This window comes from Lissotriton helveticus, chromosome 8 (assembly GCF_964261635.1).
Source record: "Lissotriton helveticus chromosome 8, aLisHel1.1, whole genome shotgun sequence".
NCBI lineage: Eukaryota > Metazoa > Chordata > Amphibia > Caudata > Salamandridae > Lissotriton > Lissotriton helveticus.
The window spans coordinates 1,071,511,592-1,071,525,981 of record NC_136069.1 but is presented as its reverse complement, the minus strand read 5'-3'; the positions used below and the strand labels follow the sequence as shown (position 1 = coordinate 1,071,525,981).

General features: G+C 43.0%; 2 protein-coding genes across 7 annotated transcripts in view; one reads left to right on the top strand and one right to left on the bottom strand.

Moving 5' to 3' along the window:
- LOC144773109 (betaine-homocysteine S-methyltransferase-like) overlaps positions 1 to 14,390 on the top strand; it is a 656,112-nt gene that overhangs the window by 77,310 nt on the left and 564,412 nt on the right. The gene's annotated exons all lie outside the window — the stretch shown is intronic.
- ERCC5 (ERCC excision repair 5, endonuclease) overlaps positions 1 to 14,390 on the bottom strand; it is a 212,442-nt gene that overhangs the window by 164,509 nt on the left and 33,543 nt on the right. The window contains exons 3-5 of the mRNA XM_078657970.1: positions 9,468 to 9,643; positions 3,751 to 3,866; positions 3,565 to 3,657 (exon numbers count right to left, since the gene is read on the bottom strand). Of these exons, the coding sequence (XP_078514096.1) occupies positions 3,565 to 3,657; positions 3,751 to 3,866; positions 9,468 to 9,643 (385 nt within the window). The remainder of the gene's footprint in view (positions 1 to 3,564; positions 3,658 to 3,750; positions 3,867 to 9,467; positions 9,644 to 14,390) is intronic.

The following is a 14,390-nucleotide window of genomic DNA, read 5'->3' as shown; positions in this document are numbered from 1 at the left end:
GATTTTTAATGTGCATTTTCATTTTGCTCAAAAGACTCTCCGGGGAGAGAGCAGGTGAGACACTTTCACATTTCACATGACTTACTTGATTTATTACCTGAGCTGGTGGCATTAGCTTGAAAGTGGTAGTTTGACTGGAGCCAAAATGTGAATGGACAGCTACGACTGTTGCAGATTTCACCTTTTTGTATTCACTAGACACACAAGACTACATGTGAGAGAGGTACTGAATGCCCATCTGGTTGGAACCCATTTCTATAGAGTACCCTAAACTGGAGCTTTGTGAAAAGGTTTTTTCTTTTTTGCATTTTTTTAAATTACATTTTTTATTCATAACAGGGAGACAAGTGGTATGACATACAGTGCATCGCCTACGACCCCTGTTGGGTCGGCTACATGTCCAAGAGTGAGTAGTCAAAGAGGGCAATACAAGTGGTACACAGCATGCCGCCTACAACCCCTTTGGGCCGGCCGCGTTAACATAGCGAATGTAGCAACAAAAACATCGTGCCAGGGGGAACAGCGAATATTATACAATCCAAGCTCCCTCGCCGCTACTGAGAAGGGAAGCGAAAAGGACCCCCTGTGGCTCATAATAGTAAGTCTTAGGGGTTGTGTCCTCGGGTGGGACCCGACCAAGAGGGTTTATCTAGTGTTGTGAAAGTGGTAGCTGTAGAGCCTAGTATGTTGTGGCATTGAAAGGCGACATGAGGGAAAGGCTAGGGGAAATCATCAAACCAAGTAGATTAACTTCCTGCAGGCCAGTGAAAGCAGCATCTGTGCGACAGCGGCAAAGTGTGGAGTCTCACTGCAAGCAGCAGGGGGAGCAGGGCACTAGGCGTCCTCCACCTGGTAGAGAGGTCTCTAGGCAGCCGCGAGAGGTTGAAGGTCACTTGGGCCGAAAAGTTGGAGCGCTCTAAGTTTAGGGGGTTAAAACATGTGAATTCTATGCGTGTGAGATAATGTATGAGGGACTGCCATGCCCGCTGAAACTTCTTGTCGCTGTTCGTCAGGGTGTGCGACAGCCGCTCCATTGCCAGCAGATGCCACACCCTTACAAACCACTACGCCACGGAGGGGGGGGCGACCTCTGCCTCCAAGCGCAAGCTATGCGGTAATAAAGCACGTGCAGGGGGTAGCAAAGGGCAAGCCCAAGATCCCCTTAAGGTGGCCCAGGACCTCCTTCCAGAAAGTTGAGATTACCCTGCAGGACCACCAAGTATGACAGAGAGTACCATCCCTCTGCCTGCAGCGCCAGCACTCGTCAGAGATCGTGTGGTAGATACTCGCTAGACAAGTGGGCGTGGGATACCATCGGAACATTAATTTGTATGCAGTTTTGCGTGCCGCCATACTGAGGTATGTTTTGGGGATATCTTGCCATAATGTTTCCCATTGTTTAGTAGAGATTCCCCCAGAGACATCACCTAGCCACGCTGCCTGGTAGGTATGCATAGCGGCTGGAGTTGAGTGCTGGAGCACCTGATAGGTTCTGGACATCAGCCTCTTTGAGCCTTCAAAGTTACGGACTAGCTTCTCGTAGGGGGTAAGAAGACGTGTTGCTGCTGCATGTGTCTTGGCTTGCGTTGCCCAGTGTCACAGTTGAAGGTACTGGTGCGGGCAGCGGCAGGAAGGGCAAACTCAGTCTTACACATCTCAAAAGACTTGATGGCATCTCCCCTGAACAGGTCGCTACGTGTCCGGCAGTCCCCCTCGGTCCAGCCGTGCATAGCGAGAGGGGGCGGGCCCAGGTGGGAAGGCCAGGTTAAGCACTAAGGGTGTGTTGGGGAGGGGATAGATGGGAGACCCCTCTTTACTGCAATTCTGTCCCAGATCTCCAACACCGTAGTGGTCGGGCCCAAACATAAGAACTGGGAGGGCATGCTTACTTGGGCAACCAAGCCAGGTCCCACAGTGGCTGGCACGCCATGGCCCAGATCATGTGGAAGCAGTTCTTCTCGCTCTCACGCACCACCCACTCGGAAATGTATCTCAGGTGTGCTACCCAGTAGTATTCCAACAGGTTTTGGCATGCCATTCCACCTCTGTCGCGGGGTTGCATCAATAAAGAGTGAGCGATACAGGGGGCTTACCGTTCCATATGAAAGCGCACAAGTCTTTCTGTAGACGTTGGATAACCTCTTGCGGGATTGACGTGAGCAGCGTCTGAAAGATGTAAAGGACCTGGGTAGTATATTTAATAGCATTAACACTCCCCAACCAGGAGATGTAAAGTGGTTTCCACCCCTGCATGTCTGCCAGGATCGCACAAATAAGGGGGAACCAGTTAATAAGAGAGCACGTGGCAGGTTTAGGGGTAATATAAAGACCCAGGTACTTGACAGAGTCAGACGACCATTGGAAGGGGATGGAGGCCAGTAATGCCCCATTCTCGGCGGCTGGGAGAGTAAGATTGAGAACGAATGACTTAGTCATATTGACTTTAAAGCCAGAGATAGCTGCGAAGGCCTGCAGGTCATCTATGACAGTGGGGAGAGAGACCAGGGGCTGAGCAAGGGTGAGAATGTGGTCACTGGCAAACAGGCTGATCTTGTGCTCCTGCCCTCCAAAGGAGATGCCCCATAATCCCACTTCTGTCAAGGGAGGAGTCCCACACCAAGTTAAAATGCCCACAGACGATAACATCGCCTTGTACCTACCCCAGTTGCTACTGCAGGGTACGCCTAATAAAGATATATTGGGAGGTGTTGGGGGCGTATTATGTTGAGCAATGTGAGTGACTGGCGCCCTCATTGTACCTGAAGAGCCACAGAGCGGCCCTCCCGATCTCGTGTTGCTTTGATTACAGTGGTGTAAAAGGAGGCCTTGCAGAGAATACCCACGTCCAGAGTCTTAGAGGTGGTATAGGCCCAGTGTCTACTAGGACCTCTGGGGTGCGCCATGCGATGGATGGAGGGCAGCCATGAGCAGATGGGTCTCTTAGAGTATCAAGACGTCTGGGTCTTACTGCAGCATATAATTCCACAGTTGCTTGTGTTTGTTCGGGGAGTTCAGGCCTCTGATATTTAGAGAAAGTAGTTTAAGTCCACCCAAAGCTATCGGGGTTCACAGGGTTTGACAGTGGGGGGGGGGGGGCTGAGTCTAGAGGCACATGACTGACTGCACTAACCTGGTCTATCCACAAGAGATGCACTGGAAGCATGAAACTGCTCAGATCTTAGCATAATTTGGTTGGTCCCATGAACCACGTCAAAATGATTCAGCAGAAGCATTGTAAAAGTACTCCTTATGAAGGAAATTTGAATGCAATTCATCCTTGTGATAAGCATCTGACTCTACCTTACAAGGGTTAACCTAAGACTTACTCATAACAGAAAGTGTAGCAACTCAATACATTTGCTCAGAAAAGGTAACACAGGGCCAAGATCGAATTAGATTATCACTTTTGAAAGACAAATTACCTAAACGATAAACATACCAATGACAATGTAATTACAAGCACATCTTTAAGAGACCTACCTTTTGTAAAGAGGTGCTAAAGCAAGAGCATTCACATGTTAAACATGGATCTCATATATAAAAAAAAGTGGTTGCAGTACTTGCCTATTTTTTTCCTTCTCTTCCAAAGCAGGTAGTAAGTAGATATCATCCACCTCTTCCCTCCGAACATGAGAGAGACTTGGCAAGTTGTCATCACTTCACAAGACAACATTCAAAACATAAGAAACAGACATAAGCAGATGCCTAAAACACACAATCATTTTCAAGAAGATACTTTTAAACTCTTGCCTTTTCCCTGTCAAGACAGCCTTTATAGCTTGCCGCTTGAGGAAGGTTTTTAGTAGTTTCTCTGTAGTTTTAGTGGAATCTTCAGTTGCAGCATTCTTTCTTTGTCTTCTATTTGCCTGACCAAGATAAAGCAATGTTTTATTTCATCACAGGATTTATGCACATTACCTTAATGTCAGTGAAAAAACTGACAGGTTTGTCTAATAACCTCAGAGTTACCAGAAAACTTCTAAATGATATTTATTTCCCCTCAATGTCAGAACAACAGAAAACGACAGTAACAAACCTAAGCCATATTGTGTTGAGGAAGACACTTCAAGGTAGATATTGACTGGGGGAAGGGAGCAAAGGGTCGAGATTAGTCAGTATCTACCTAGAGAGGCCTTAATATTGCAATGCTTACTGGCTTCACCCACTGTTGCTTCATCAGGAAGGAACCAGGTTGCATTAGTAACAGGGGGATGAGAGAGAGGAGACACAGCTCCTTTACGTGGCAAGCGCTGATATGGAGGGGGGGGGGGGGGGGAGTTAAGCCATGGTCTCTGACCAAGCGTGTGCCTTTTAGTTGGCACTGGCAGTTTCTCTCCTGGTGCCAGCAGTATGACACCATTCCTACTAGCAGCTACACCCCTTGAAGACAGTTCCAAATCTCCAGTCTTATCCACTGTAGCAAAACCAACACTTAGAGGACACAAGCTCTTCCCTGAGAGGCTTCAGAGAGCAATGTTCTTTCCTTGTTGCCATAAGGAACAGACCTTTCTCACTGCAAGCGAAATGTACTCCTGACAAACAAAGTCTTGGCATCGAGGGATGAAAAGGTTTCCTCGCACCTGCTCACCAGATGAATAACATAGTCCTATGCAATGAGCTCACACGACACTAGGTTAAACCACCTTCAAAGATTCTGACAAAACAGCAGAGTATGAGCTATGAAGGTTTATGTAAGGAATACATGCCCACTCATTATAAGGATATTGCAAGGACACAGAGGAGTTCTGCGATAAGAGGACACAATACCAAAGGGCAAGTTCCTTTAAAGGTGATTTGCAATATCCTTTTAATGTGTGTCAGACTGTATTTATTCATTTTAATAAGTAGTCATACCACCACCCTTTCCACAAATCGCTTACATCCTTGTTATCTTGCTCCAGGGTATGCTAACTGTAAACCTCTACAAATTGTGGAAAATAAATGTATAAGAAGGCTGCTGGCGGTCCCACATTCTACTTCAACAACCTTTTGCCAAGTGGAGGTTTGGCTGAACAATATTGAAGACTATATTAAACTACAACCCTTATTACTACGGCATAGAATTTGGAAAAATACAGAAGCCCAACTTTGTAGAACCATTTTACTCAATGGTATGAATCTGGATTACGGTCTAGATATTCCAACGCTCAAATACATTAAAACAAGTTTTGAAAGGCTGGGCACTCCAGAATTCTACCACAATCCTGTGAGTTCATTCAGTCTCCCTCCAAGTCGAACCAAAGTGCTCTACAATCAATATGTTCAAAGAGCACGGCCAGAGGCTAGATACGATGGGAGGGGCGAGATCTCCCGGGAACTACCTGCACATCCAGCCCTATAATTACAGGTAATTGTAAATGAGAGACAGACATTAATGTTGACAAGGCTCCATTTTCTGGAAGTCTTTTCTACTAAAGGCACATGGTTTCCATACCTCCCCCACCTCCCCCGTCATTGTGAAGCTACAACACCTTTGCTTTTTTTCACATTTTATACTACACAAAGAAGGCAGTTCCTTCACCTGGTACTAAGAGCATTAGAAACTAGATCTCATGTAGTTGCTTTTGCCCATTTGCACTGTTAGGAAAACAAAACAGCTATTTATGCTGTCTTAAATTAAATTGTTTTTGCTCTGAAGATAGGAACCAAATAATGAGAGTTTACCTGCATATTGCTGCTTTCTTATCTTTACTTGATTTTACTGATTTTAACAAAGACTTTTAAAAATGTTAACTGTGTATTATACTGTACTTGTTTCTTTTGCTGTGACTTTTATGGCTCAATAGAGCCGAATAAAGAATTTTGATGGAATGATTACTCTTATAGAAAAGAGATAGTATGGACGCAAACAAGACGAGCATAAGCACAATATGTAGTGGGAAAATAAACACACATATCAGAATTAGTTTACAGTCAGATTTAAAAAGTGTTGTAGCTCAGAATGCGTTGAAACCTGTGCAGAGATTGTAGCTTTCCTGTATTGACCTGTAGCATGAATAAATAAAATTGCTACCGTCATTTTTCTTCTGATCGCTGACCATTTCAGAAAACCAGATCGTAAGGAGGAAAACCTAGTTCTTCTTTTTATTGTTTAAACGGCAGAAGTAGTTATGCAATGTAGTGCCATAACTTAACTTAAATAAGGAAATTGCCAGCAGGCGTTTATACGGAATGGGGAGTGTAGTGGGAGAGTGAGGGGGGAGAGTGAGAGAAAAATAACAGGTAGCTGTGAAATATGGTCCAATGTTGCCATTGAGGAGTTCCGGTGTCATCATAAACCATGAGGCCAACGGCTTATTGGTTTGAAAATGTTACCCAAACCCAGAGATGGCAATATAGGATCATATAACGCATGGTAACCATTAAGCATCTTTAATATTATATACTTATTTTGGGGCAGTTGGTTGGAAAATACTGTTTTTTCCAAAGTACAGCTGACACTAGGCACGGATAGTGGTTAGGATCGTTAGGTTTTGCCTACCTTTTTTGAGTAAACTGTTAATAAAACAATGGACAATGGTGGCCGTCACTGCATTATCAACGATTACTACTACAGAATATTACTGTAAAATTTGGAGAACCTTGCTGGATAATTTGGTCGTCCATGCTGCATAATCCTAGGTGCCCTGGCAATTTTAAAGGTTTGCATAGTGATTAGGGGGCTATCGTCATAATGAAATTTGTATTTCATATGCAACTGTGACACATGTCCCATATTTCACGGTTCCCTGTATAAAATGGGTTTTTATACCACTGTATTTTGTGCAATTAAAGCACAAAAACATAACATCTATATATATAAAAACAAATGTATGTCCGTCTGTCTGTTTGTCCTTTATGCATTACTACACCATTCATCCGATCGCCATGAAACTTTGGGAAGTTGTTGAGTACACTCCCGCGAAGGTTTCTGGCATAAACATTTTTTAAATATCTGACCTCAAGGCCCTCATAATCTTTCGAATACTGATGTACGCACAAGATGGAAAAACAAAAAATCGCCATGAAACTTTAGGAAGTTGTTGAGTACACTCCCGCGAAGGTTTCTGGCATAACATTTTTTTAAATATCGGCCCCTCAGGGCCCTCATAATCTTTCTAATACTGATGTAGCACCAGACGGAAAAATAAAAAATCGTGTCTCCACAAGCACTCGAATAAATGAATAGAATTAAAACACCATTCATCCGATCGCCATGAAACTTTGGGAAGTTGTTGAGTACACTCCAACAAAGGTTCCTGGCATCATTTTTTTTTCAAATATCGGCACCCCAGGGCCCTCATAATCTTTCGAATACTGATGTTCGCACAAGACGGAAAAACAAAAAGTTGTGTATCCACAAGCACTCGAATAAATAAATAGAATTAAAACAACACTTTGAAATGTTTTCCATATTAAAATGAATAAGTTTCAATAAAAATGACAATGTAAATTGAATGTTATCATAACGAGTTTCCTTGAATTTCCTTTCTTTGGAGATCACAGCAACGCGCGACGGGTAAGCTAGTATATATATATATATATATTTATAACAATAACTGCGGTTTAACTGGTTTTAGGTGAATTTCTGAAAAAAAAATTTAAACATAAATTGAAGTGTTATAACCAAAACCAAATATAACCACTTTAAATTTCGTTTTTTAAGCTTTTTTTTTTAATCAAATACCACCCAACCAATCGTAGGCACTACTTTCGTACATACACAGTGTGGGTTGGCCACAGGGACCGGCCTACGACAATCCCTACTGTGCAGGGTCTTAGGCTGTGCTTAGGAGTGGGCCGCAAAACTTGGCCTTTGGCCAGATAAGCTGCACAACCTTTTGCAGCAGGACAAACTCCTCTTAACAAGTACTTTGCCCTTGTGCAGCGTGGTTGCGTCTAACTTGAAGCATCCAGTCAACACCCTTGCTACACAGTGCCTTTGGTTTTGCTCATTAGGGCTTCATCACTCTGGGGGCAGCCATCAATTGCTGTGCATGGAGTTTGGCTGTGCACAACTAAGATTGGCGTCAGGATTTTCTTTTCTTCATTTTTTTGTTTTTTTTGTTACAGTATTCGCAAATCCTGTGCGCCCCTTGGTTTTTGGGAGCCCAGAGAGGGTTTAGAATGTGTGAACCCAGCATAGAATTTGCGAATTCTATAATAAATATATTTCTCAATATTGATTTTATTGCCCGGTGGGGGTTCCCTTGGGAGAGCCTCAATATGAGCCTGGGAGTCACGGTAGGCTCACTCTGCCTCCTTACGCCCTTTTATATAACATTTCATTCCTACCCCCCCCCCACCAACACTGGTCTTTTTTTTCTTAGTTTTTGGGGTACTGGTGGACGCAACAGAAATATTTCTGCGACAATCAGCATCAGCTGATTTTACAATGTGCTCCCGAATTCTCGAATCCACATGCACAATGGGAGAAAAAGCTCCAGCTTCCAAGGATGTGCATTTATGATTTTTTTTTTACCTGATTTCTAAATCTAGGGAAGATCCGTTAATTAACGGTTCAGATATCTCTAAAATGTAACATCTTCATAACGGGGCAGAGCACTTTTTAAATGTTAATTACTTGAAAACTACGGAACGGATGTACACCAAAACCAAGCGAAGGCAATTCCTTGCGTAACGTTCTCTGTACAAAAGTCTGATGCAATTCATTTGGGCTGGGTTTTTTGTCTATCAAGCAGCAAAAATAACCCTACAGGAGCCACTTTTGGGCTCCCCTGCTATAATTAGGCTTCCGCTTGACAGAGCTGCACAAAACTAGCAATGATGCACCCAAAGTGGATGTACGATTTTGGGGGGGAAATTTCATGCAGATTTGTTGAATGGCGCCAAAGCTAACAAGAAAACTATAAATGCCTTTTCCACTAAAACTTTGATCCAACAATAGCGACAAAGGCGCTATCGCCACCTGTAACAAATATACATATAAAGAAATCAAAAATAGCATTGAATTTTTGTTATTCAACTAGTATATTGTCAATGCTTTAATGTGCCAATGCATGTGGACACAACATTTGTGCATGCTTGGGTTTCAATGCATTAGCACATTAGAGCCATTTCTGTTGGCTTGGTCAGTGCTTCCTTCCATTAACTCAACAATCTTCAAGGACATTCTTTGAAAACCAGTAAGTATCCACTGTAAACATCTGTGTGCAGCCACCAGTCACATGTTTGGATCTCCATGGTGCCGACTCAATTCTTCAGTCTTTTCGGGTCAATACAATCAACAGTCATTTTGGGGAGCGTAAAACATTTACAGCTAAACAAAACCCTACAATCGATGATACGAGGTACTACTATCCAATAGCAAGGTGATTATTAAATTTACTCAATGCCACATTATTGAGGAACTTGATTTTTTTTTGTAACAATAAACCCTACCATAGCAGTTATTTATATTTTTATCTACATTTTGACATAAAAGCTCCAGCTAAAAGAACAGGTTAGTAAATCCAAAACATACATACCAAAGTACGTTTCTTCAACCCCGGTGCTTCACCATCAAACACAAATATGGGGCGAATTCGAAAAAACAAAAGCTTGCAAAGCCGATGGAACAAAGTGAGGAGGTGGGCATTCTGGACAGCATTGCCCTGGCGATCTCGTGCTCCTTTAACAGCCTGATTCAGCCAAATGCTGATATCTTGACAAGTTAAGAAAAAAAATAAGTTCTTGGAGCAAACACAAAAGCTCACACAAATAGGAATGGCCCACTATTGGGAAGTGAATCCTAAACCCTGCAATTCCCGTTAGCAGCAGGTGGCATACATGCAACATTTGGAAGCAGGAAAGAGCTTCCTTAGAGGCAATTGGCTGGCCCTATGTGTTCACCTTCTTAATCGCAATCCTGATGGGCGGGGTTTAGCAAGTTACCGGGCCCAGCAAATGGTAGTAAGGCCCAACATCTAAATATACATATAATCATAGAGGCATACTTTCAGATTTTATTCTACCTACATATAACTATACTGTGTCCAAGAGTCAAAGTATCACAACAAAATGTAAAGCAAAGGTCTAATGCAAGATGGTCGGCAACAATTAACTAAGTCCCTCCAAATTAATATAATAATGAATATAATAGAAAAATCAATAAAATGCAGTGTGTACTAGCCAACCATGGTAAATAAGATTATGTTCTTCCTGTTTGTTGTCCAGCTTCTTATTTTCGTTTCATGTCTGTTGTCAAGATCACTCAGCTGGTGAATAGGAGTGGGTGCTAAACTTTTGACTTTGGCGGACCTCCTCTTAAGCATGACTGGAACCCAAGGACCTTTAGTAACGCATTATTGGAATCCGAGGACTAGAAGCCCGGGTCCGGGTTCTATGCATTTTCGATCATTTGAACTGTAAAACAATCCTCAAAAATACACAAATAAGCTTTCTTTAAACAAGTACTCAAAAAAACGTATATTTGATCCAATTCACAAAGAAATGTAAACAAAAAGTCAACATTTTAATGGGATGTTTGGGGCTTTTCTAAATTCAACTGAAGCTACTCATCATCCATACTATATATTCTGTTTGATGTACTTGTACTACTCCCAAATAATCTGAGAATACTAACAATTTGTAGTCTCAAAAGTCCTCCACATTTACAAAGCATCTTAGAATTTTCAATTGTCTATTAATTTTGCTTCTTTATTTACATAAACCTTTATTAATCTGTTAGTATTTACTTTCCTAAGAAGTCGCAGGCCCCCTGAGTAGGTTTTGTGGACCCACCATAGGTTAACAAACACTGGCCTACAGCAATAAAATTTACTTTTTTTTTGCTGGGGAAAGACTAAATGAAACAAAACAGTAGAAAAAAGGAAAAATAAGTAGAAATATGCAGAAACACTGAAAGTCACACATTATTCCAATGGTACCGAGAGCAAGGACTGGAACGCTAATGTTTCATGCACTAATCCTTTGAATCCCCCTTATCTTCTGCATCCTTATTCAAGTACAGTCACTTGTAAACGATATGTGAAATATACACACACACACATACATATATATATATATATATTCACTGGAAAAAAGCAAAGGTTACAGTGACTTCATAGTTTAGCTTACATTTCACTTGCACAGAAACAGAAAAAGAATCAGCAGTTAAAGTTACCTGAGAGAACTATAACTTATGCCCCCACAATGCACTGCTTATGACCTCATGTATTACATCACTCATGAAATGGTCAGTATTATCATTGATGACAACATCCCATGGCTAAGTGTTTTGTAAATGTTTCTGAGACTTAAAGATATATACTAAGCTACAGCATAAGTTAAACTAACATTTTTCTATATTAGAAATTAGCCATACTATTTTGAACATAACTAATCTGAGTAGCTGTGTGACTGTCTGTATCAGCGTGTGAGTGGATTTCTGAGCGACTGTGTGAGTGACTGTCTGGAGGTTAGTGGGTATGTGAGTAGTTGAATGGGTGAATGAGTGGCTGTATTGGAGAGTCAGTGGGTATGTGGCTGTATGGGTGAGTTAGTGGCTGCATAGGTGTGTGAGTGGTTGTATAAGTGAGGGAGTGGGTGTGAGTGGCTGCATTGGAAAGTAAATGTCTGTAAATGGCTGGAAGGGTGAGTGAGTGGCTGTGTCAATGGCTGTCTGGGTGTGTGAGTAGCTGTATTGGTGAGGGAGTGGCAGTATGGGTGAGTGTGTCAGTGGCAGTATGGGGTAGTGTGTCAGTGGCTGTAAGGGTGTATGAGTGGGTGTGTAAGTGTCTGTATGATTGGATGTGTGAGTAACTGTATTGGTGATTGAGTGTCTGTATGATGAGTTAGTGGGTGTGTTTGTGACTTTATGAGTGAGTGGATGTGTGAGTTGCTCTATGCATGAGTGATTGGTTGTGGGAGTAATGGTAGGGGTCTGTGAATAGGTATGTGAGGGGTTGAGTGGTACTGGGTGTATGAGAGGTTCTATGGGTTGTGAGTGGTTCTATGAATGATGTCACCAGTGATGTCATTTGAGATGTCATCAGTGATGTCACGAGTGATGTAATATGTGAGGTCATATGAAGTGCATTGCGGGGGTGTAAGTTCGAATTAGCTTAGGTAACTAGAACTGCTGAATTTCTCTGGTTTAGTACGGGTGAAATGTCAGCCTAACTATATCGTCCCTGTAACCTTGGGTTTCTTCCGTGAATTTCAAAGGTTTTTTATTATTCTATTTACTAACTATAACAGCCCTGTAAGCTTTGATTTTTTCAGTGAATTTCTTAATTAAAAAAAAACAAATCCAAATTATAACCTCTAAAATTTGCGAATGGATGTGGGTGGCTGTATAGTTCAGTGACTGGGTGTATGTGTAGCTGTATGGCTCTGCTAATGGGTGTACGAGTGGATTTATGGGTCTGGGTGTGGCACTGTGAGTGGAGCTATGGGTCTCTGAGTGGGTGTGTCAGTGGCTGAATGGGTCAGTCAGTGGGTGTGAGAGTGGGATCAAAAGTGTCTGAGTGGGTCTGTGAGTTGATGAGTGAGTATCTGAGTGGGTGTGTGTGCCTGACAGGGTCAGTGAATGAGTGCATGAGAATATGAGTGGGTCTGTCAGTGAATGCATGAGTGTCTGAGTGAGGGGGTGTGTGTGTGTCTGAGTGGATCTGTCTGTGTGTGCATGAGTCCCTGAATGGGTTTGTGAGAGGGTGCATGAGTCTCGGAGTTGGTTTGTGAGTGTCTGAGCAGTGGCGTAGCAAGGGGGGTGGTCTGCCCCGGCAGCACGAGTTTTAGGGGTGGCAGCTTCTCCCCCCTTTTCCCTATGGCCGTCGTGGGGTGGCAAGAGCAGGAATCCCCAACAACTCCCTGCTCTTACACTCGCCGCTGTGTGCAGCAAACGCAGTGGCCGCATGGGCAGCATAAGGCCTAGCTAAGCCAGTGTGTCTGAGTAGGTCTTGAGTGGGTGCACAAGCCTCTGAGTGAGTGGGTGAGTGTCTGAGTGGGTCTGTGAATGGGTGAGAGTGGGTGCATAAGTGTTTGAGAGGGTCTCTGAGTGGGTGAATGAGCACTTGACTGGGTGAGTGGGTGGGTGCATGACTGTCTGAGTGGGTCAGTAAGTGGGTGAATGAGTCTCAGTGGGTGAGTGAGTGGGTGCATGAGTCTCAGAGTGGGTGTGTGAGTGCCTAATTGAGACTGAGCGTGGTTATATATTTTTTTACTGTTTTCAGTGATATTCACACATTTTTCATGACATATATGCGCAAACTTGTCACAATGTTACACAGGGCACTCTGACAATCACTGCAAATTCACGAATACTGTGAATGGGGAAAGAAATACTGTTCCTTGACATATACTCATAAGGGGTTCTGCAAAGACCTATATATTCCCCTCATGGGGCCAGGGCACTTCCAACCTGATTCGTTATGCCACTTTCTGCCATTTGGCTTGAGCCCCCGGGACTGTTCCGATGAGGTAAAATGGCAGCTGCAACTCTCTACTCAAATTGTGGCTAGCCAATCACGGCATTCATTTTGGTGCGCGCATTCACGATTAATCGCAAAATTGTCGCAAATTCATCGTAATCCCAGATCCACAAATTCAGATTTCCTTAAATTTCTCAGCAACTACTGAACAGATTTACACGACATATCTCAATGCATGATCTGCGCACCAAAATCTACCTTCATGCAAAATTTGGTGTAATTCCTTCCAGCGGTTGGGGCTGTAGTCGTGTTCAACGCGCCGACATTTTTGGTCTCACCATTTTTCTCAGCCCACGCTTGACATATCACCCCGAAATTTTCCAAGCACAACAAGACTCACTGTGACGCATTTTTGGGAACATTTTGTGAAGATTCGCCAACGAAGCCAAATATATAGGCAAGTCAAAAAACGATTTTCCTATGGACCGACCGCCAGTAGGTAATACACACACACGTATATGTATATACCAATAACTGTGTACTTTGCGGGTGTCCGGCAGTCTGAGTATGGGAATATGGGTGATGGCTGGCAGAGGTGCACGTCTGCCCGTACAACCTAACATACGCATTTTACAGGGCTGGCTCATTCACAATCTTGCCCTCAGCGGATTGCCACACCTAATGGCCACCCCCCCTGATGATGTGAAAGGCAGTGTGCCATTAAAGTTAGCCCTGGGTGCTTTTAAGAACTATAATTAGCTCTTAATTTCACCGGTCCGGACGAAAGCCTCTAGATCTTCCAAGAGGCTGAAACATGTTGACCTGAATGACCACAAAACACCAGTGCGTTAGACCAGTAACAGTCTACAAATGCATGGTGCACAGTCTAAATATCGATTCCGAAATATCGACCTACAGTAATATCGAGTTGGAAATATCGAAGGTGAAGAATATCGAGGTCAAGAATATCGTTGGACAGAATATCGACCCTAAGGTAAGTAATATCGAATTTTTTTATATCGATGTAAGTAATATCGA